Raw genomic sequence first — 23,403 nt, 5'->3', positions numbered from 1 at the left:
ACATGAAATGTTTTTGTAATGTAATCAACTGTTAATCTTTTGAAGTTGTACTGTATGGCTAATTGTGTAATGAAGGTGTGTTGCAATGTTAAGAGTTTAGAAAATGTACTGTATAGGTAATCGTTTGGTAACAGTTGTGCCTGGAGCTTCATGGATCTGGCAAAGACTGATGTGACAAACTCAAATACAATCAACCACACTGGTCGGATCCTTTGATGTTTAGGATTAAGGGTTCAGCTGTATCAGAACAATGACAACTGTTGATAACAGAACCATAGTGTGTACGATTTGTACTAAGTTATTTTAGGTATAAACATTTGTTTTTAAAATCAATTAAAGGTTTAGATTGGCCAATAGGGATTGTCATGATGAACAGGACCAAATAATTCCAATGTACTTATAATATCTCTACTGTTACAAATGTCAAATAAACTTGTTACTGAACTTCAAACTGCTCTACCTGTTTCAAATACTAGTAAGAATATTTTAAATTAACTGGACCTCCAAACCCTGTCACACATTTTGTTTTAAATCTACTGTATGTGTACCAGCTCCTATAGGAGGTCATCTCTCACTCGAAGAAGAGCTGGAGATGTGTTTGTAAACCAAGAGAGTGGGCAATGGGTCGATCATTGTGATTGGTTGAGGAGGCAGCCTCTGAAGATTAGGACTGGTAGTCTCTTCCTGGAGGCGCCCAACAGAAAACCTTTTGACAAGGTTCCCTCAATGGTGGATAAACCTCCATTCTTCTGTGCTTCATGAGCGTATAGGGACTGGACTGTCCAACCTAGCCAAATACACTGAGTACAAGCTGTACACACAAACCTCACCTACATTCGAAGGTGCAAGGGTCTTATTAACATAGATAAGAGTCAACAAGTCTACCTAGCGTCTAGTAAATGTTCACTAGGTTTGGTAAAAACGCCCAATTGGACGTTGTTACCAAGCAGCAACAGTGCAACAAGGTCATGTCACGTTGTACCCTACGTGATGGAGAATGTCGTGTGGCATGCATGGTTTGCGTTCTCGTCTTTGTGAACTTGGGGATTGTGGGTCAGGTTTCTGTCCCCAGTGTCTGCTTCTATGCCTGGGAGGTACAGCTCTCAGATGCTAAAAAAGAGGAGCCATCTGAGTCATGTGACGTCAGGGTTAAATTTAAACCGTGCTGTTAGCAGGGAGCTGTGCCGAAGATGCTCGAAAGAAGTGTTGTTGTGCTACTGTGATGCTATGATGACATGTTTTTAATAGAGTGTTTCTTTGTATTGTGACATTTCTCAGAGCATTAATATGGGTGAGCTTTTGTGTAAGCAACATGTGGGTACGGGGGATTAAACAGATTGCATTGAGAAATGTGATTAGGATTTCATTGCAGGGGAATTGGAGATTTTATGGCTGGAGAATGTGTTATTTTTTTTAAAGTGGCTCACCCAATGGCTGTATATTGTAGTCAACCATTGTGTAATATACTGCAAATAGATATTAAATGGTCAGACATGAATCGATCAATTGTATTTTATAGTGCTATTCAAGATGTTTTCTACTTTTTTCAGATGTATTTGTATGTGCTTATTATGCATTTGACTGATGTGCAAACTCACTGATTCACCCATGACAGGAGTAGACAAGTGATAGACAGCCGACGTTATTTTAGTCTACATTAAGATTTTTTATGTGTTTGACTCTTGTATGTATGTGACAGTAACATTTCTCAAAGACCTTACTTTCCATGACTTTGTGATTCTTTCAATGAGACTATTAAGTGGTACAGTGTGCTCCAGGTCTGAACGCCAGTAACCTCATAATTTCATCACGGACACGCCCCCACCACGCGCCACCCCAACGAGCCCAATCAAAACTCAAGGATCGCCCCCTGTGAAATAATGCCATGACGACGTGCCTGTCACTTCCGGATGGAAAGCGGCGACCAATATCAGCCGACAGACTCCAATGCGGGAATTCAATTGCAAACTGTGCAATTGTGCATCAAAATAAAAAAAGTTAAATAGGCGCTTTTCTATGGCCATTGACAACAAACACAGTACGTCTAAGGTAAGTTACTTATGCATGAATTGCTCTTCGTGTGCTGCTGTTTATAATGCTCCTGCCCAGATGTGCGAGATAGTCGAAGGCGTGTTAACGCAGTCAGAATGCCATAGATGTAGACTAAAGCGTCTCTAGCTAATGTCAGACAAAATAGTTAACTTCTGACAAGTATTTCTTCAAATTGTGTTAAGTTTTGTTACTTAAACATTCTGCATGTGTATTGGTTAACCGGTTTTACAAGTAGATTTTTATTCACGCTTTGAGAGGCAAATACCATGTCTGAAATTGAGACATGGAGCTCAATCAAAATAATAATTATTGTTGGTTTATTTCATACTTAAACCTAATCTCATTGAAATTGCAGTTGTGATACACATACACGAAGACAAAAATAAATAAATCAAACTGGCTTAACTATACTTCACAACTGGCCTATGACAAGGAGCTTACACTTCATGTCAGACAGGCTGTGTCTGTGTGCAGCCTACTGCCCATGGCAACTGCAATCAAATCAGGATGGTCTATTAGGAAGCGCCTGCCTATACGTACACAGAGCAACTATTGTCTCTGGAGGGTGGTGCGATGCCACTTGAGCACACAGACATGCTGTGTCTCAACTATATTGAGCCATGTTTCTATGTGCATTGTGATGTCTTTGGTAGGGCAGAAGTTGGCTTTTGACATAGTGGAGATCTTGACAGTAATACATTTTGGTTCTTGAGACTAGATCAGTGGAGTGAAGTTAGTGGTTACTTAGAACAGCATGGTAATTGTTCCTTTAACAGCGGTAGGGCTAGCCAATATCAACACAGAACAATGACTGAGATCAACACCACAAAAAAATTAGGAAAAGGGAAGAACATCTCTGGTTTGGCAGGTTTGTAAAAGAATGTCACTCAGATGTCAGGCTGGCTGTGTGCTTTCTCACATCCTCCATGCTGCAAATCAAGACCAAGAAAGACATCAAACTGTTGTGGACCGAGCGCCACAGTCCAAGGTATAGTGTTCTGTGTGCCCTCTCAGTGAAGTCATGCTTACTTCAGCAATGTTTTCAAAAGGGAAAGCACACGTGCTTGCAAACCCACAGTCCCACTACACACACACACACATGGGCAACGCCACACGCACACTCCAGAGCCAGTCGTCCTGGCGATGGCCCTGTGTCGTGTGTTGCTGCGTGCTGCTCTGTCACAATAGCAACGTTGAGCGGCTCTCCAGGAGGCTTTAGCGAGGGCGTGAGCGGTGGCTTCACCGCACAATAGGACCCATTCACAATCCCTTAAGGAAGCAGTGATTCCCTCTTACTGCCAGCCTGCCCGCCTGCCTACCCAACCATGGTGAGGGCATGGCAGATATTACTCAATTAATCCACTGTGTGGACGCCATTTTCCAAAGTCCAGGCTTGCTTCACAAAGCTCTATTGAGCAACAACTGCATTGCTTTCCCTTGTTGTTTCTCCTCTTTGGGTTTGTTCTTTTGGCTTTGCCAACCTCGTGCCGTAATGGACTTATCAGTAAGCTTCCGCTTGCGAGCCAGGTGTGAATTCTGTGATAAAGTTCACAACCTGTTGCAGCCTCGCCCATCAACTGTAGAGAAGGGGAAGATTGGAGAGAGCAGTTTGACCTGCTTGGCAGGTTTCTCAAATGAGCCGGTTTTGCAGTGAATCCCACTTCTGTCAATATGTCAGGTAGTCTAGGTCCACAATGGCTCAGTCATTAATAATCAGTGTTCTGAGGAAAGATGATTCCTATTGTTACCTGTATCCCACGACACTGAAAGAATAGGTAATTAGAAGTTATCTAGTGTGGTGGAAGGGTGCATTTTCACGGTGAGCCAAGCCGTTCTTGAGAACAAAGGAGCCCACACCTTTGGTGGAGAGGCATTAAGAGGAATAGTCGGGCCTACTTACCTACTAGCCCTATAGTTTTGCAGCTTCTCTGTTCCTTCAGCTGCTGAGGGAAGGAGACACTGAGATAAGGTCACTTCAGATTATCGGGCTGCCCTCTCGATCAGCAGAAATGCAACAAAAACATACTTTGACGGTAAGAGTCATAAAAATGTAGGAGTACTGTGGGCCTATATGCCAAATGTGGTCGAGGAAACTGTCTTCAATTGGCAGCTTTGTTTGCTCCTATAATCTCTCCTCTGGTTTCTTATCAGCTTCCTTCAGAAACGCTGTGCTGTAGTATTCTGATAGGGGAGGAGAAGATACTGGGAGATTTTGGCAGGCTGGCAGCAGTGTTGGTGTGTAACCTGTTGGTTTATTCATGACTCATTTTTGCAGGAGTGTTGGAGGTGTGTGTAGTGTGTGTGTGTGTGTGGGGGGGGGGGCTGTAGGATGGCATGCTGTTTGGAGGAAGTTGAGCTGCTCTTCGAAATGAATAATAAATCACTTCTAAAATAGTCTCTAAGGGCACCTAATTCGGGCGTGTGTTTCATTGTTTTCTATGAAGGTTGCTTGTGTGGCCTTGATGGAGTAGAGCTAGAGTGAAAGTGTGGCTGAACTTCAAAACTGTACCGTGGAACAGCCGCTTGTGAAATGAGCCGCATAATTAGCTGTGGGCTGTGAACTGGGCTGCACGACAAACATTAGCACAAACCTGCGAGGGGGAACAGAATATCCATGCTAGCACATTTTGGTTAGCTTTGACTACCAATCCCCTTGCTGTATAACAAACCAATAGGGATTAGTTTTGGGCCGTCAGCACCATGGACAGTTCCCCGACACTGCACATTGTCAGGTGTTACAGGAGATTGCACATTGGGTATTAGTGGCATTAGCCTTAGGCTGAATTGTAATGAAATGCAAGGCTTTCTCAGAAACGTGGACCCAGAGATCTCCAGTCTGGGCCTATAGAATGTGTAGAATCTTATACAGCCCCTATTACCAAGGATTTAGGCCTGTGTGGAAATCCACCCAGAGAACATTCCATCCTGGAAACACATTGTAAACACTTGTTTTCTAGAATCTGACATTCCTTCTTTCCCCCCCCGTTCCCTTTCTCTCTATTTTATCCTTTACTTACTTGCATCTTGTAGCTCTCTCCAGTCGTTCACAGTGTTAGGCTCTCTAGGTACACCTCCACACTCTCCCTGCTGCTCTCTCCTTCTCATTCTTTCTCATCCCCTGTCATCCTCATGATCTCACCCTCGGTCTTTGTCGTCTATTTTCTCTCTCCGTCTCTCGCTCTGTCTCTCCTATCCTCTCCTATCCTAAAGATGAGTGGTCAGAGCGCTAGCTTTGGGCAGGGAGTGGGGGGGACAAGTACTCAGCCACAGATGCAGCCGAGACCTCCGTCTTATTTAGGCCAGCCAATCAGGTCTCACTCTCAGCAGGCACGCTGCCCTCCTATTGGTGAGTGGCGGGATAAACCTGGATGGAGATTGGCTGTGTCTCATGGGGGATCCATTAACGGGTCAGTTGAGAAGAGTGCCTTTATGAGTGATGGGCTGACAAGCTCGAGAGGCAGGAAGCAAGGCATATTTTGTTGGTGGTGTTGGGCTGTATTTTCAGAAAGGGGCTGACTGTTGCTGATGTTACTGTATGCTTTGGTCCTCGTGTTTCCCAGGAGTGAGGGGGTGACAGACAGACGGAAGGAGATCTGACAGAAGGCCACTACCTCCCAGGCTGCCGTTCCTGTCGGCAAACTAAAACAAGAAGAAGAAGGGAGATTGAAAGAGGAACTCTGAGAGATAGAGAACGAGAGAAAGAAACAGTTCTAGCACCTTCTTTTGCCTGTGGTCGAGTAGCACAACGCTCCCTACCACCCACCCCTACCACCAGCCCCCCCCCCACACACACACACACACACAGGATGAAGCTGAAGGAAGACCTCAACCCGATCCTCCTGCTGCTCTTCCAGCTGACGGTGTGGCTGTACTCTCTGCTCACCTTCCTCCCCTCCTTCCTGCTCAGCTCCGTCTCCGATCAGGACAAGGGCTTCGGCTCGGAGCAGGAGCGGGCCCTGAGGCTGAAGGCCCAGTCTGGGTCCGGCGACCCCGCCGGGCCGTACCGGGACATGAGGGCCACCAAGAGGCTGATGTCGTCACTGCGCCCGGGGATGGACTCGCTGGACAAGGTGTTTGAGGATGCGGCCAAGAGGTTCCCCAAAAGAGACCTTCTGGGCACCAGGGAGCTTGTTAAGGAAGAGGATGAGAGCCAAGTCAACGGCAAGGTGTTCAAGAAGGTGAGGAGGAGGAGGGGGAATGGAGGGATGGAGAAAGGGGAATGAGAGATGCAGAGGGACTTTATGAGAGGAAGGCCAGAGGCAAGCTGTTAAAGGAGGGGAGGAGAGAAAGATGGAGGGATGGGAAGAGAAGGGGGAGGGAAGGATAGAACTGATGAGGAGGGATGAGACGGGGTGTTCACAGGTATTGCAAGTCAATGGTGGAATTTGTATGTGTATCACAAATACACAAAGTTTTTGTTTGTTAACAGTTAACAGTGTAATATCCCCCCAGGGATTCCTAATGCTCCACTGTACTAAGAAGAGTACATCGTCCATCGGACGTTTTAAGTACATGTAAAGGATAATTGTTTTTTACAGACTTTATTAAGCACATTCTTACAAATGTGCTTAAGTTTTCACATGGACTATGTACCTCTGTGTCACATTTTGTAGGTGTATTTGTAAAATGTAAATAGTCAGCATTGACTTGCAACACTTTTGACAACACCCTAATTACCTTGCTAATCCCGACATGTTAATCTCCTAAATCTACTTACACTTCTGTTGAAACACATGTTACACAAAACATATTTTGTCATCATCCTTGACTATACGTCATGGGGCTGCAGAAAACAGAAAGAAAATCCACTTTCTTTGTGTTTGTATATTATATATATATATGTCCACTAGCCTAGGAATCCGGTTCTGGTTTATTTGCTCAGGCAGATGGGTCTAGCACATAGACCTATTATCAAGGAAACCAAGCATCAAAGCTGTTTAAAATGGAGTCCGGTTAGTTTCTATGTAAAGTGTTCAGAGGCGCATTGAAGCTTCCAGAAGCTTCCAGAAGCGAGATATGGTCTGTGCCATGTGGATCTTCCTGCTGGTCTGGTGTGACTGGCTGTGCTCCTTGCTCAGTATTAGGTCTGTGCCTTCTTTGACATAAGGAAGAACAAAAATGGGGTGCTAGTTTCTCAGATTTGCTTCAAACTAATTCCCAAAGTTCCCAAAAAAGATTCTGTAAAAAAACTATTATTTTTCAGCCAGGTTCGACAACAAAAAATTGAGCTGGGGTGAGGGCTTGGTCTGGCCAACCTCCCATTCAAACTGATTTCCCTCCGGCATGTGAAGTGCCAGGCCAATCACAGCACATGGAATATGGGTCTGGTTTAATACGATGACTGACGGTCAGAGAGGAGCCGCGTTGAGACATTTTTGTAAACAACCAAGATTACATTTTGTTGCTCTGATTGGTTGCTATACAATTGTGTCCAGAGGCATTTTGGTCGGCACCCGTCAATAATGCCCCTAGGAAATGGAAATTGGAACTCAGAGGTTCCAGAATAATATGCATTTGCTGCTATTCAGTCTGACAATGCCAGGCTATATGTTCACAGCCTCTTTCCTGCAATAGCAACAATGCACCAGTAGAGGACAGTGTTTCATCACAGGTTGTGTGTGTGTGTGTGTGTGTGTGTGTGTGTGTGTGTGTGTGTGTGTGTGTGTGTGTGTGTGTGTGTGTGTGTGTGTGTGTGTGTGTGTGTGTGTGTGTGTGTGTGTGTGTGTGTGTGTGTGTTAGAGTTAACTCAGAAGAGATCATGCATCATCATGCTCGAGGCTTTAGTCAATTTGATGAAATACCAGCAAGCTTTAACAGTAGGTCCTCAAGGCTGCACAAACACATGACTTACTATCTCCATCGCTCTCAAAACTACCCCCCACCCCCACACCCAAATGTCCTTAATTCACACAATTGCACCTGATCTTGCTGGTCTCTCAATTCCTTATCACAGCATCTTTTTCCCTCCATATCCTCTGCCTCCCCCCTCTGCCTCCCTCCCCCCCCTGCCTCCCCCCTCTGCCTCCCCCCCCTGCCTCCCCCCTGCAGGTGGTCCTGGGGGAGTACCGCTGGCTGTCCTATGAGCAGACCCACAGAGCAGCCTCCAGGTTTGGCTGTGGCCTGGCCGCGCTGGGACAGAGGCCCCACAACAACATCGCAATCTTCTGTGAGACCAGGGCGCAGTGGTTCATCGCAGCCCAGGCTTGCTTCATGAACAATTTCCCCCGTGAGTAGGAGTAGGACACACACACAGCGCACACACACACACATACTGTAGTGAGTGTGTGCTCACATGCACATATGCGTGGGGGAGACGTAGGAATTGAGGCAGCTTTTAGAAATATGCAGAGCCCAGCTGAGCAAGAAGGTCAGTTTGTCCCTCTCTGCTCTTTCTGCTGTTATGCAAGTGTCCCGCTTCCCCTCGCTCCTGTCCCCTCCTCCTGTCCCTTCCTCCTGTCCCCTCCTCCTGTCCCCTCTTCCTGTCCCCTGTTCCCTCCTCCTGTCCCCTCCTTCTGTCCCATCGCTCCTGTCCCATCGCTCCTGTCCCATCGCTCCTGTCCCCTCCTCCTGTCCCCTCCTCCTGTCCCCTGTTCCCTCCTCCTGTCCCCTCCTCCTGTTCCCTCCTCCTGTTCCCTCCTCTTCTCCCCTCGTCCTGTCCCCTCCTCCTGTCCCCTTTCCCCTGTTCCATCCTCCTGTCCCCTGTTCCCTCCTCCTGTCCCCTCCTCCTGTCCCCTCCTGTCCCCTCCTCCTGTCCCCTGTTCCTGTCCCCTGTTCCCTGTTCCTGTTCCCTCCTCCTGTTCCCTGTTCCTGTCCCCTCCTCCTGTCCCCTGTTCCCTGTTCCTGTTCCCTCCTCCTGTTCCCTGTTCCTGTCCCCTCCTCCTGTTTCCTGTTCCTGGCAGCCTGACGCCTGTGGAGTCCCCTCTCCTCCGCATGCAGACGTGCACACTGTCAGTGTCCCACCACAGCTAAGCCTGGCTGTAAACACACACAGACACACGCACACACACAGAATACTATACATATGCGCGCACGCATCCCTACACACTGTTCATGGATGCGCTCGCACGGGCCATTGAACATGCAGCCATGCTCGCTCGCATAAACCCAGCGGGCACACCGTACACGACGACAGAAGTCCCCCGTCACCTCTGTTGCACTCACGGCCCTTCCGCTACGGTGCAAAGTCTGTGCGCACGTGCATGTCCATGTTCGACGAAGGTCTGTTTTCACGGGCACATAATGCATGCACGCTGAGCGTCGCTCACGTACTCATTCACACACGCGCGCACACACACACACCCTGTGAGAGAGGTTGTGTATATATACAAGGCCTTTGGCTAACCCCCTGATGCTTCTGTCAACATCAGACACTCACGTAGAGCCTCTTCTGTCTCCCTCTGACAGCCCTCCCTCTTTCCCGCCCTCCGTTCCCCTTCGATACCTTCATCGCCCCGCTTCTCCCTGTTCTCTCTTTTCCCATCTCTCTCCCACCCTCTTGTTCCTTTTCTTTTTCCGGAATCTTCTTTTCTCTCTCTCAGCGGTCCTCCCTCTGTTTGGCTTCCACTCCCAGGTGTGTTGTGGCTGTTGGTAGGGTCTCCCCCGAACCCGAGCCTGTCGTTCAGCAGCCTCGTACGTCTGCTCACCCGAACCCCCCCCAGCACCTCCTGACGCGAGGCGCAGGAGGAACTACTCATCCCTTAGTGATGCTGGACGATACTGGATACGTTTCTAGACCTGCAAGGGGGAAATGAACCCTGTGTGTGCGCGTGTGTGCGTGTGTGTGGATGAGACGTGTCCAACTCCCAGCCTGTTTGGATCTCACGCCGAGGTGTCACGCCCCTTGTCCTCACCCTGCAGGATGTCTCCGACGCCATGACGCAAAGGAATGATGTCACTGGCCCCGGTCCCAAAACTCTCTGGGCTCACCCCTGGTTCGAGCGACCTCGCTTGAACTCTCTCTCTCTCTCTCTCTCTCTCTCTCTCTCTCTCTCTCTCTCTCTCTCTCTCTCTCTCTCTCTCTCTCTCTCTCTCTCCCCCCCACCCCAGTGAGGACCTATTGGTTCTCCTCCCCCTCTTGTGTTTTGTCAGAGGTTGTGTGTGTGTGTGTGTGTGGATTCTGGCCAGGGTGACATGACCCCTGCTGGCTTCTGCTCTAACCTCCTCACAGCCCTGCTGCTACTGTCCGCGTGGCGCGCCGGGGACCACGCACGCACGCACACAGACGTCTCAGTGTGTGCTGTATTTGAGTCTACATACACAAACACACACACACACACACACACACAAGAGTTCCCTCCCACATGTACACGTGACACACAAACAAACACGCATACATGCACACACACACTCAGGTAGTTGATCATTTTTGCATCCCAGAAACAGACAGTTCACAAAGGTTTAGACGTCTGGATCTTTGCTAAGAGCCTGTCTGCACTTATGTAGGATTCCAGGAAGGGGCAACAAACCAAATGTTGTTTTTGAGAGGCAGATTGTGTGGTCTGCCAAATAAGTTAGTGTCAGTTTAGGCTGGTATTAGTGTCATCCACAATGGATTCCTGGGAAACATTCAAAATATGTGGACAGAAAGGCTCTGGGAAAGGTCCCACTGCTTGGAACACAACTACACACACACACACACAGGCAGACACACACACAGGCAGACGCACTTACACACACACAGGCAGACACACACACACATGCAGACACACACACACATGCAGACACACACACACATGCAGACACACACACACAGGCAGACAGACACACACATGCAGACACACACACACATGCAGACACACACACAGGCAGACAGACACACACAGGCAGACACACACACACACACACACACACACATGCATATCAGTCTGATACCCAGGCTTACCAGTCTGACACTAATTTAATTTCGACGGGCCTGGCTAAGCCCTGTCCCAGAGCTAAACACACAGGGTCACACAACAGTCTGTTGTTGTTGTTGCTGACGTCGTCATAGCAGCAGGATAAAAACAACTCTACCTCAAGGGGTTCTTTTATTTATGACCTCAATCAAAAAGGAAACGTCATGTGTATTTTGTATCTTTTAGATGGAAGATTTGTGAAGGACAAGGTCATTTCGATTTTTTGGTGTATATCACTTAGAACAGATTGGAATCAGACATTACAAATGGCCTTGTTACGTAAATATACATTTCACAGAGTATGTGTGTGTGTGTGTGTTTGTTTCGGATGCAGTGGTCACCCTGTACTCCACTCTGGGTGGTCCGGCCATTGCTCACGGGCTCAATGAGACAGAGGTCACACACATTATCATCAGCAGGGAGCTGCTGGAGACCCGACTGAAGGTATGGACCACACACACACACACTGACTTTTCCTTCCAACAATCCTTTTGTCAAGAGGATTCCGTTCAAAATAATTGGAAGCGAGGGAACCAAAGCGGTTATTAACGGAAAGGAGGACCGCGGGGAAGACGAGTGTGGATGGAGAGCATGGGAGGAGAGGAGAGGAGGGGTGCAAGGGACGGGCTCACATGGAGATTGGTCGGAGTGAACATACCCGTACACGTATCAGTTTGTGACGCACAAGCACACACACACACACACACACACAATCAGCCATTGGATGCCTCTCCGCTCTCTCCCTCTCTTTCGCCGAGTCACTTGTGATAAATATTGATGTGTAACGGGAGTTATGTTGACTTAAACCTCCTGCGGGCGATGATAAGCTGTCTGTGGACTGTTCACATGTGTCTCTCTCTCTGTATCTCCCTCTCTCTCTTTCTCCCTCTCTCCCCCTCTCTTTTTCTTTCTCTTGTTTTCCGGTCAGGCCATTCTGCTGGAGGTCCCCAGGCTCAGGCACATCATTGTCGTGGATGACACGCCCACCAAGTGGCCTGGCTACCCACGAGGCATCAGTGTTCACAATATGGCCGCCGTTCAGGAGCTGGGCACCGAGCCAGAGAATGGTAAAAAAAAAAAAATCCCTGTTTGTGAAATAAAACCCCTGTTTGTGCCATGCGTCTGTAAAAGACCTTTACCCAGAACCTGTTTGACCCGTCAGCCACACATTCACTGTGATTCCCTTCAAATGATGGCCTGTACAACTGTTCAGCCATGCAACAGTTGTAAAGGCATCTTATCAAGTCTTGACTTGGGGCAGCTTGTCGTGCTGGCTTGTTGACTAGATACAGCACACTCATCTGTTGTTGGTGGAGGTCTTCATGGTTCCTGGGGCTCAGTAGGGTCATGTGAATGAGGAAGTGAACACATCTGTGTCAGATTATGGTCAGATTGGGGGGGGGATTAAGATTGAGGAAACCCTCCTACTCCACAACCCCTCCCCCCCTTCTTTACTGCCTCTTAAACTGCCCTTTTTCTCTCCTCTCTTTTCCTGACATTTTTTTTCCAGCTGTCACTGGACCTTGGTACCCTTTCACCCGAAACAATTAAGTTCCATGACATTATGTGTGTGTGTGTGCGTGCGCGCCCGCGCAGGTCCTCCTTCGCGACAACATTGGGCGGACATGCCGTTGGGATTGGGGAGGGTCCTGTTTACGCAGGCGCAACCTAACTTCACATGACATCAGCTCGCATTACAGAGCCCTCGCCTCTTCTGTCGGAGTGTGAGTGTGTGTGTGTGTGTGTGTCTGAGTCCACGTCAGGCCAGGACCCCTCCCCTCGGGTACAGTTACGCTCGTCTCCTCCCAGTAACGTGTTTCTCCCCATCTGATCTGTCCCTCGGCCCAGAGAGAGACATAGAGAGAGAGAGTGAGAGAGTGATTGGGCTGCCTTCCGTGTTCCAGGCCTCGCTGTGAATGTCCTGGAAATGTTCCACACAACACTAATGCCCCGTCACACACTCACACACGAGTTCATGTCTTTCTCACACGAGAACCAATACAATATCATTTAGTTCTCGGTATATATTTTTAGGAACCTTCCACAGTGTTCCGTATTCTTCTGTGTAAGGTGTGAGACGTGTTACAGCACTTACTTGCCAGCCATTGGGAACCTATGAGAGGGAGAGAGGGAGAGAGGGAGAGAGGGAGGAAAAGAGGAGAGAGAAATGGAGACAGAGAGAGGGGGAACGTTGATGGTGTGTTTGGCAGCTCTCAGACTCTCTCCATTTGTAAGTGCCCAGCAGTGTTAGTAGGTTTACTGAAGGGTGCTGGGCTTGTTTAATATGTAGCTGGCTGTTTTTCCATGGCTTCAGCCTGCTGACCTTCACCAGACAGCGTTGTGCCCTCTGTTCCACCACAACCCCACAGCCCGCAAGACAGGCTCTTCTCTGCATCCTCTCCTTCCGTTCCCAGGACATGGATGCAGTCTTAACAATTATTGTGTCTGTCTGTGTGTGTGTGTGTGTGTGTGTGTACCTGTCCAGTGGCCCGAGGTCGGACACAGCCCCTCCCCTCGGACATTGCCGTCATCATGTACACCAGTGGCTCCACAGGCATGCCCAAGGGCGTCATGATCTCCCATAGCAACATCATCGCCAGCATCACAGGCATGGCAGCGAGGATACCCAACCTGGGGTAGGTGTCCCTAACCCCTAAAGGAAGTCACAAATATTTGGATATATTTTGCACATAAAAGTATTTAAAAAGTCAAACAAGTACTTGGTTTGGTTGTATTTTGTTGTTTTGGTTGAGCTCTGATGCCTTGGCGGTATAATGCACGGTACAGTGGCAGGGTTAAAGTCACATGATGCTGGCGGAAACTGGCAGAGTGATCTGTGACCTCACAGAGGGGCCTCAGCATCAACTGAGCACGTGCAGAGGCACGCGGGGTCCAAGTTCTTCCTAGCAACAGCTCGGCACCATCTCATTGGTCCTCGCAGCGGATTTGTTTTGGTTAAACTCCCATATCTTCACGGGGAGAAAGGGGGGGGGGAGGGAAAAATGGAAAGAGGAATGGAGGGAAAGAAACACTCACTGCCATCTTGATTAGACTCACAATGAAAATGATGGCCGTTCTTTGTTTGTTTAGTTCTGGCGTAAATGTTCTGGGATGTAAACAACAACTGGTAATGGGTTCTCTCTCCCTGAAATGTTCCTGTTTCTACGGTTGGATATCTTGCACGTCACACACTGTCCCATGTCTCTGAAAATATATCTCCAATTCCTTTTACAATCTTAACAAAACATTTCTCCCTGATTTACCACAGGCGTTTTCCTGCCAGGAAATTCCCAACATTTGCCTTCTGCTCAACCCTCCACACCCCCACGCTCTATGAACAACCATGCTAACCATGCCCTGTGTGTGTTCTCTGTTCTGGCAGCGAGGAGGACACCTATATTGGGTACCTTCCACTGGCCCACGTACTGGAGCTGAGCGCTGAGCTGGTGTGTGTGGCGCACGGCTGTCGTATCGGTTACTCCTCCCCCCAGACTCTGGCGGACCAGGTCAGACCCCCCCCCCCCCCACACACACACACACACACACACTGACACACACATCACTGTAATGACCGTAGGACTAAACACTCATACACGTCTCACAAAGATTATGTCAACAACTGACTGATTGACTGACTGACAGACTGACAGACAGTCTAGCTGGCTGGGTGGGTGACCCGCTTCCAAAATGAACAACTATCTGTGGCTGTTTCTGTGGAGTCCTGGTGTGAAGACCTGATGTCCAAACAGGACTGTATGCACCAGAAGCCATCTGACTGTTGTACTCTCTACGGCCTCTTTCTTTCCCACCAGTCGACCAAGATCAAAAGAGGCACCAAAGGAGACACCAGCATGTTACAGCCCACCCTCATGGCCGCTGTTCCGGTAAGACACCACCCCCACCCAGCAAACGTATCATTTAGACGGGAAATTGGGAACATTTTAAAGTGTTGAATTCCATTTTATGCACGTTCGTTTTCCGGACTGTGTCCGGAATACCCAGAATGATGTGTAATAGAGACCTAAACAAGTCTGTCAGAGACGTGTGTGTAGTGTTGTGTTAGTTCCATGTGTGACATATTGTCCTGGCCTGTGCCATCTCACTGTCTTCCCTAATGGACTCCTGTTCGACTGGGTTCCATCAAACCCAGCTCTGGTGTTGGACTAGGGTACCAGTGACACACACCATTAAGGCGTCCACTCACTCGAGCTTTGCATTTCAGCGTGGCGCCGGCCGGCCCACACAAGCCCATGCATTTTAATGACTCACCCCTCCATGTCCCCCCTCCCTCTCCCCTCCCTCCCCTGTGTGAAAGCCACGGGTCAGTGAGAAAGCCTTTATCTCTCTCTCTCTGTCTCTCTCTCTCTCTCTCTCTCTCTCTGTGAGAAGAGCACCCCCCCACCCCCCACCATCTCTTCCCCCATGAGGACCCCCTCTCCCCCTCCCAGGGTCATGAGTCCAGGGGTCAGAGGGCTCCAGTGTCTGGAACCATTCACAGCTGGAAACAGAACGTGAGAAAGCCCTGTGTGGTTTTCCCCATGACATACACACACACACAGTCCGCAAAACACACACACACACGCACATGAAATGCGTGTGTAGTTCTCTTTGACATTGTCAACAGGCTGCATGAGTCCCACGTCTGCTTCCTTTCTCAGTAGTGTATCACAAACACACACACACACCAGCTGCTGTTTATTGTTTGTTGTTTGTGCCCTTTACCCTATTGAGACTTGGACCCCGGTTCTAAGAACACAGTGATCGGTTCAATAATGAAGTGTTCTTGGTCGGAGTGCGGTTTTGAACAAAGTCTCTTTCTCCACAACCCTAGTGTAGGTAGGAAACAGACATCACTCAGTCTCACACACACACAAAACACACACACACACACACAGGGGTCACTGGGGTCACGACTAGCAAACGATGCCAGCTTGATCGCCCTCAACGGAAAATCTGGACAAACTGGAACACTTGATTAGCGCACTTTTATATTAAAACCCTTACTTCTTATTCTTTTGCTCCAACTCTCCCGATCCTCACCACCACTTTTTCCTGTTTGGTTTCTTTTGTCTATCTTTATATCAATCTCTGTGGGATTGAGATCACTTATTTTCCATGCCGGCAGCATTGGACTACCCCTCCCAGAGTCTATCAATGATTCGGGAGAATTTGTGTTTGTCTGGGTGCATGGGCTAACACCGTTATGCAACGGTAACTTGCCATATGTTTTGGATTTACCAATCCCATTAGTTCTTACACAGTGAAACTTGGTATTGGACGGGTTGGGCTGAGGTATTTACCCCTATTTTCCATCCCCTCCCTGTCTCTCACCTCCTATCTCTTCCTTTCACTCTTTCACCCATTCTTTTTCTCTCTTTTCACCTCTCTGTCCTGCCCTCTCTCTCTCTTTCTCCCTGTTTCCTGTACACTCTCTCTCTGTTTCTGTCTCTCTCTCTGTTTCTCTCTTTCTTTGTGTCTGTCTCTCTCTCTCTCTCTTTCTTTGTGTCTCTCTCTCTGTCTCTCTCTCTGTCTCTGTCTCTCTCTCTCTTTCTTTGTGTCTCTCTCTCTCTCTCTGTCTCTCTCTCTGTCTCTCTCTCTGTCTCTCTCTCTCTCTCTCTCTCTCTCTCTCTCTCTCTCTCTCTGTCCCCTCCTGCCTCCCTCCTGCAGGAGATCATGGATCGTATCTATAAGAATGTGATGACCAAGGTGGAGGAGATGAGCTGTCTCCAGCGGACCCTCTTCATCCTGGCCTACAACTACAAGCTGGAGCAGCTGTCCAAAGGCTACAGCACGCCGCTGTGTGACAAGTAGGAACACACACACACACCACACACACACACACACACGTATCTACATGCATGCAAACAAGTAGGAGCACACACACCACACACACACACGTATATACATGCATGCAAACAAATGCTTGTGAACACAAATTCATCCTTATGCAAACTCCTCATTAATCCGTCACAACATCTCGATTTGTGAGCATGGACACGCGCATGTGTGCGCACACACAGTGTCTCTCTCACACTCACCCTTGTGCACAAACAAACGGGCTATTTAAGCACAGTTAATCCGCCTATGGTGTAAACACATTTTTTCCCATAGTAGATTAATAACCTTCCCCTCTCTCCCCCCGCCCCCCACCCCCACCCCCCAGCCTGGTGTTCAGGAAGGTGCGTGCTCTGCTGGGGGGCCGCACGCGGGTGCTGCTTTCGGGCGGGGCACCCCTCTCGGCCGCCACTCAGCGCTTCATGAACGTGTGTTTCTGCTGCCCCGTGGGCCAGGGCTACGGGCTGACGGAGACCTGCGGCGCCGGGACCATCAGCGAGAGTAAGGGGGGGGGGGGGGGGAATGGAGGGAAAGAACGGAGGGGAGGAACAGAGGGTTAGATTGAAAGACTAGGAGGAAGAGGTCAAGAGTGGAAGAGAGGGGCAGGAAGGAAGGAAGAACAAATTGGTAAGGGAGAGAATGAAGGTTGTGGGAGGGAGGAAGAGCGAGTTAGATTGAAATACTAAGGGAGGGAGAGGTCGAGAGGGGGCGAGAGAGGCCGGTTGTGGAGGGGGGGGAGAGGGTAAACGAGGGAGAAACATAGAGCATTGCTTGGCATCTTGGAATGTTCTAATAGCATTTTACAGGCAATTATTTCCTCAGAATGGTCTGAATACCTGTGTTTGGTGCTGGGCTAGCACCAACTACTTAAAGTGAAAGTTAACATGACTGAATTAAACTGAAGTCCAATATACCAGACCATTTTGAACATTTAACGGAGATCATATTCTAAAATGTATAATACTATAACGCATTATAACGGTTGTGATGGCTATCATACTTTGAATATCATTGCCATAGTTGCAGCTAGACTGTTTTCCTGCCAGCCTTACGATGGAGTGACTGAGGGGAGTGGAGAGAGAGAGGAAGAGGATGAGTAGAACATGAATCTTATTTACTATCCAAACAATGTATTGAGAAATAAGGCCATATTTGGTGTTATGCAAGGATATAATCCTAGTCATTTTCCTAAACAGTTCCGTCTGCACGGTGGCCCATTGCCCACCGCTGTCAGCAACTGGACCAACCGAACATCCTTAGCATTCTCTTTTAGTCCCTGCTTTGAGATGGGTCCAGCAGCATTGCCATAGCGAGGGGATAAGTGAGGTCAGGTTGCTACGGTAACCAGGGGTTTCTCTGACGGGATGCGGGTGACTCTTGTGATGGTGAGCCGCTTTGATGTGTGTGTGTGTGACGACAGGGGCCCCTGGCATCTTGTAATTGTGTGTGTGTGTGTGTGTGTGTGTGTTCCAGTGTGGGACTACAGCACTGGCAGAGTGGGAGGCCCGCTGGTGTGCTCTGAGATCAGGCTGAAGGACTGGATGGAAGGTGAGTAGGCCACACTTCTTCTCTCACACACACACACACTTATGAAAACAATGTCGCTGTGTTTATCAATCCATCCCCGGTATGTCCACACATGGCCTAACTAACATGAATGATGGACAGCATATGAGGGGAAAGATCCCCCCCCCCCAGAGCCTTGTAGGGATGAACCTCTCTCCCTCCTCCATGTTCTCTTCACTCTGTTTTTCTTTTTTAATCCATCACACGCTCTATTATTTCTCTGTGGCTATCTTGTCATCTAATCGAGTTCAGTTTATTCTTGTTCCCCCCCACAGAATGACTGCAGATTATATCTGTCCTTTATGGGATTTCGATTCCGACTGACTCTCGACTGGGTTTTTATTGGCCCTCTTCTCCAGGTGGGTACAGCAGCACGGACACGCCCCATCCCCGAGGAGAGATCCTGATTGGCGGGCCCAACGTAACCATGGGCTACTACAAAAACGAGGCGAAGAACCAGGAGGACTTCTTCGTGGACGGGGACGGTCAGCGGTGGTTCTGCACCGGGGACATCGGAGAGTTCCAGCCCGACGGCTGCCTCAAGATCATCGGTGAGGACCGCCGACGCGCTCTACGATGGGACGCGTCCGAGTTCAGAGCGGTGAACAGGAGACCAGCAAAACGCGGGGGGACTTTTTTTTAATGCTGGAAACCTCAGAGTATTATCTCACCAATCTTACCATGAGGCTAGTTCCAGCGAAAGACTGGACTTCTCACACAAACTACGGTTGTAAACTAGCCGTACTTCAGAGCTTCTCCCTCAAGTGTCTGAGAACTGACTTCAGCTGCCCTTTTCTTTTTGTAACTGTACAAATGTCAACATTGTGCCCTCAGCTCTCCCACATCCTTATCAACTCTGCTCTCTTACCTGCCATCATTTAGTCTAGCTTGTCAGAATCACAATTTCATAACCACTTCCCAGAATTCCTCTCCAGTTTGTGTATTGTGGTCAGCCAAAAAACCCTTCTCTTTTATCTCTGTCTGCCCAGATATAGCAATGCAGTGGAAAATGTGCCGCTGTTCCAGTCTCTGCCTTGTGGGTGTTTGACACACACACACACACACTCATCCAGTCTACCCTGGTGTCTCTGTTTTCTCCAGACCGTAAGAAGGACCTGGTGAAGCTGCAGGCAGGAGAGTATGTGTCACTGGGCAAGGTGGAAGCCATGTTGAAGAACTGCTCTCTCATCGATAACATCTGTGCCTACGCCAACAGGTGTGTGTGGAGTATGAGTATTCAATAATCCCACCAGTTTCCCCACAACACAGCCTCTACTTCATTACCATCGTCCTGTGTTTCGTCCGTGCTCTCACTAGAAACGTCTTTTCAAAAGCTCTCGGCCCTACCTTTTGTTTGTGGTCTTAGACAGACGTACGTGGACACGCGAGAACGTTGTCAGGATCTCCAGTAAAGTAACTATGTGAGCTCCTCTACCCTCCCCTGCAGCGACGAGACCTACGTGATTGGCTTCGTGGTGCCCAATCAGAAGCAGCTGCTGGCGCTGGCGGACCAGTACCGTATCCGGGGCTCGTTCGAGGAGCTGTGTGAAAACCTGGCTATGGAGGAGGTGGTCCTGACGGTCATCACGGAGGCTGCCCTTGCAGGTCAGACATCTCCTAGGTTACAATCACCCGAGCTGAGGTGAGGTGGGACTCAGAAGTGTTTTAAAGACGGGTAGAACAGATTTAGATATTGACATGGGCATAACCACGTCAGTGGAAGATTCTTGGATCGACTCGGGTCAGCCGTTGTTCCGCACACGCTTACGACTCCTCTAACAGTTCCGTGTTTCCATGTTCCAGTGACTCAGCTTCACGCCAGGTACCACGTGCTGCACACGTGTCGCACTCGTCCTTATTCGAGAGCTGCCGATGATGCGTTTCCTCTTCCTGTGCCGTTTGGTTTCCGCAGCCCAGCTGGAGCGCTTCGAGATCCCGCGGAAGATCTGTCTGAGCCCCGAGCCCTGGACCCCGGAGACGGGCCTGGTCACGGACGCCTTCAAGCTCAAACGCAAGGAGCTGAAGACGCACTACCTGAGCGACATCGAGAGGATGTACGGCGGGAAATAGCGTGGCGAGAAAGAGTGTTTGTGTGTGTGTGTTTTACGTAGGTCCGTGTGTCCATGTGTGTGACACCTGAGTCAAATGTTTGTCCAAGCACAGAGCCAGCACCTGCCTCAAAGCCCCCCCCCCCCTCTCCATCTGCCTATCCCTGAAAAGACAACCCTGTTAAACCATCATTACTTGAATCTGTTTTGTTCTCCTGAGACCAAAAAAAGAAAATACAGAATGAGCAGGAACTATTTCAATCAGGAGAGACCAGTGAAGGAAGAAGATATAATTGATTATTCAACAAGCAATATGTGGTGATTAGACTGGGTTTGGCGGTAAGACACTATGGGGAGATTTGGTAATCGAGGGGCCTCTGCCCTGAGCAACAGCAAGATGAACCCCCCCTTAGAGTCCAGACACTGGTGGTGATGGCTGATGACTCTGCTGAATGGAAGGTGGAGCTGGTGAGTCCTTGAAGACTGGTGGCGTTGGGGAGGTGGAGGGGCGTGCACAACAGCACTTGAACGGAGCGAAGGCAGAGAGAGAAACCTATTTAACGAGACGGCAGCAAGACAATTGGCCAGTAGTGAAGGTGTGTCGCTGTGCTATTGGGTAGATGTGACCAGCTGATATCCCAGTTGACAGCCTAGGCATCGACAGCGAGGAAAATACAAGTGAGCGTTTGAGAGGTGTGAATAGGATAGTATGAGAAATAACGGGCCGAAGCATGTAGAGGTCTGAACTTTCGCTCGAGCTTCATTACTGTACCAGAAAAAGGAGGCCGTTGTTGCAATGTCGTATCTGTTGATACCTTACCTTTACCTATCTAGATAATACTTTCTCTCCAAATAATAGTAAGTAGATATGTCTGTCTGAAAAGAGTTTGGAAAGATACGGTTGATTTATCCCTGCCTGTCTTTGCCTAGCCCATTTCACCGGAAACATTTCAGATATGAGACAGGATGCTGTGTTAGCCCTAAACGAAGCACAACAGGAAGTAGTTTGATATGATACAACATCGGTTTGCTTGTTTTGTTTTCCATATTTCTCCTGTAGTCGTTATTTTCTCCTGTTACGGTTTCTTGAGTTGTTTTTTTCTTTTTTTCTTTTTTTATAATAGCTGTCCAGGGCTATCATTGGCTGATTCTCTTGCCATGTCCTATAACCAGTAGCATCCACTTGCGATGTCCAGATTTTAATCCCAAATCCAGGGATTTCTATTGGGTTATATATCTAGTGTACTGCCTTCCTGGCGACTAGGCATACTTCCTGCAGGACAGGAACTATTAGCATTTGTTTTCTTTGTTAAATTTGTTTTGAATCTTCAGTTTCTTTTTTGGGATTTCCACCCAAAATCTTTTGGCTTTTATTCACGTGAGATCTTCCTCAGACTGTGTCATCATCTTAGATCCTTCAAGCGCTAGAACTGACAGGGCTACATTAGTGTCAAAACATACCAGAAACCCCCTGCACAGTGAAATAGTGCCATTTTAACACCTTAGAAAAATACATAAAATTGATATCTTTATGATTGTTTCTAAAATTGTGCCCGGTTTAAGGGTGTAGTGTAGGGTGTGGTTAGTACATATTTGCAGTATAGGACATGTTTGTAAACTCTTGTAGGATTCTGTATGTGTGCACTTACAGATACTCAGCTCTTGTTGTTATTACCATGAAACTGAACACTGCAATATATTTACATGTAGTCATTTAGCAGACGCTCTTATCCAGAGCGACTTACAGTAAGTACAGGGACATTACCCCGAGGCAAGTAGGGTGAAGTGCCTTGCCCAAGGACACAACGTCATTTTGGCACGGCCGGGAATAGAACCAGCGACCTTCTGATTACTAGCCCGATTCTCTAACCGCTCAGCCACCTGACTCCCTGATATATGACGTTTGAGTCCAAACAAGGCCCCTTTTTTAGATTTAAGAACGAGGTACACACTTGTGTATGGTGGATGATCACATTTCTTAGAATGTGTGTGTGGTTGTGTAGCGTCTTTATATCCAACCTTTATTGAAAAAGATTGTCATCAGTCATACTGTATCTGGTTATGTAATAATCGTGGATGTGTGTGTATTTATGCAAACACGTGTGTCTGGATGTGGCCTCTCCCTATGCTTCGATAGATATCTAAGACACCAAGCATATATGGCATCCAAACTCTCTCCTTGACACAAACCGTGTTCTATACATTCACAGTTGACACGTTGCCTTTATGTGATTTCTAATTATTTCGACATTAACCACCATGTAAATCCTTTCATATGATACTACACAGCAATGATAGTGTTTCTTGAGAGAATGTGTGGTACTTTCCCCTGAAATAACATGCCTTTTTAAGTACAGAATACTTTCTTTGTACTGTACATATGTTGGTGGGCAATGGTCAATGGATAAAGCAAATGTAAAATCTCTATTTTGAATCTATTTAAGATATTACATAGACCAGTTTTGGAGCTCCTTTCCCATATTTGTGGGGAGACCTGCCTTGTATTATAAGTGCATCCAACTATATTTATTTGTAATTTGCCTTGAATGATTAAGTAAAGATTGTGTTTGGTCTAGAAACCCTGCCTTGTGTTATTATTTTAGTCAGGGAAGTAGGCCTATCCACAGTAATAACAATGATTAGATTATCAACCGAATTTCGGCAGACTGGTGATGGAGTTTACGGTCTGCAAGAGGACGAACTGTTTCAACTGGGTTTATTTAATAAGCACAGTCTCGACCACACCTAAAATTTAACAAGGTCTGCCATCACCGACGCTCATATTTCTAATGACGATATTATCCTGTTTCCGTTCCGCACAGAGTATTACTGATTTTGTCAACTAACTCAATTAAGTAGGCCTATGAGCCTAACTAAACTGAATTGTAGCCCCCACACACTAATTTATACACGCTAAATAATAAGTTAGTTCAAATCTAGGGCCACATGCACTGTGCATTTTCATTAACTGCAGAAGTGGATCCAGATTTGGGTACCATGGTTTTAGG

At 48.0% G+C, this 23,403-nt stretch overlaps 1 protein-coding gene across 1 annotated transcript; it reads left to right on the top strand.

Annotated features, from left to right (window-relative positions):
• Window positions 1-1,914: 1,914 nt before the first annotated feature.
• Window positions 1,915-22,991, top strand: acsl3a (acyl-CoA synthetase long chain family member 3a). The gene is made up of 15 exons (XM_067246347.1): window positions 1,915-2,049; window positions 5,613-6,230; window positions 8,101-8,278; window positions 11,281-11,390; window positions 11,875-12,013; window positions 13,432-13,582; window positions 14,329-14,452; window positions 14,759-14,830; window positions 16,614-16,753; window positions 17,110-17,282; window positions 18,255-18,329; window positions 18,707-18,898; window positions 19,449-19,563; window positions 19,795-19,952; window positions 20,260-22,991. Exons 2-15 carry the CDS (start codon window positions 5,859-5,861, stop codon window positions 20,415-20,417), a joined length of 2,157 nt encoding a protein of 718 aa, XP_067102448.1. The 5' UTR covers window positions 1,915-2,049; window positions 5,613-5,858; the 3' UTR covers window positions 20,418-22,991.
• The last annotated feature ends 412 nt before the right edge of the window (window positions 22,992-23,403 follow it).

Source organism: Osmerus mordax, chromosome 11 (assembly GCF_038355195.1).
Source record: "Osmerus mordax isolate fOsmMor3 chromosome 11, fOsmMor3.pri, whole genome shotgun sequence".
Taxonomy (NCBI): Eukaryota; Metazoa; Chordata; class Actinopteri; order Osmeriformes; family Osmeridae; genus Osmerus; species Osmerus mordax.
This window is presented reverse-complemented; position numbering and strand designations above follow the sequence as displayed.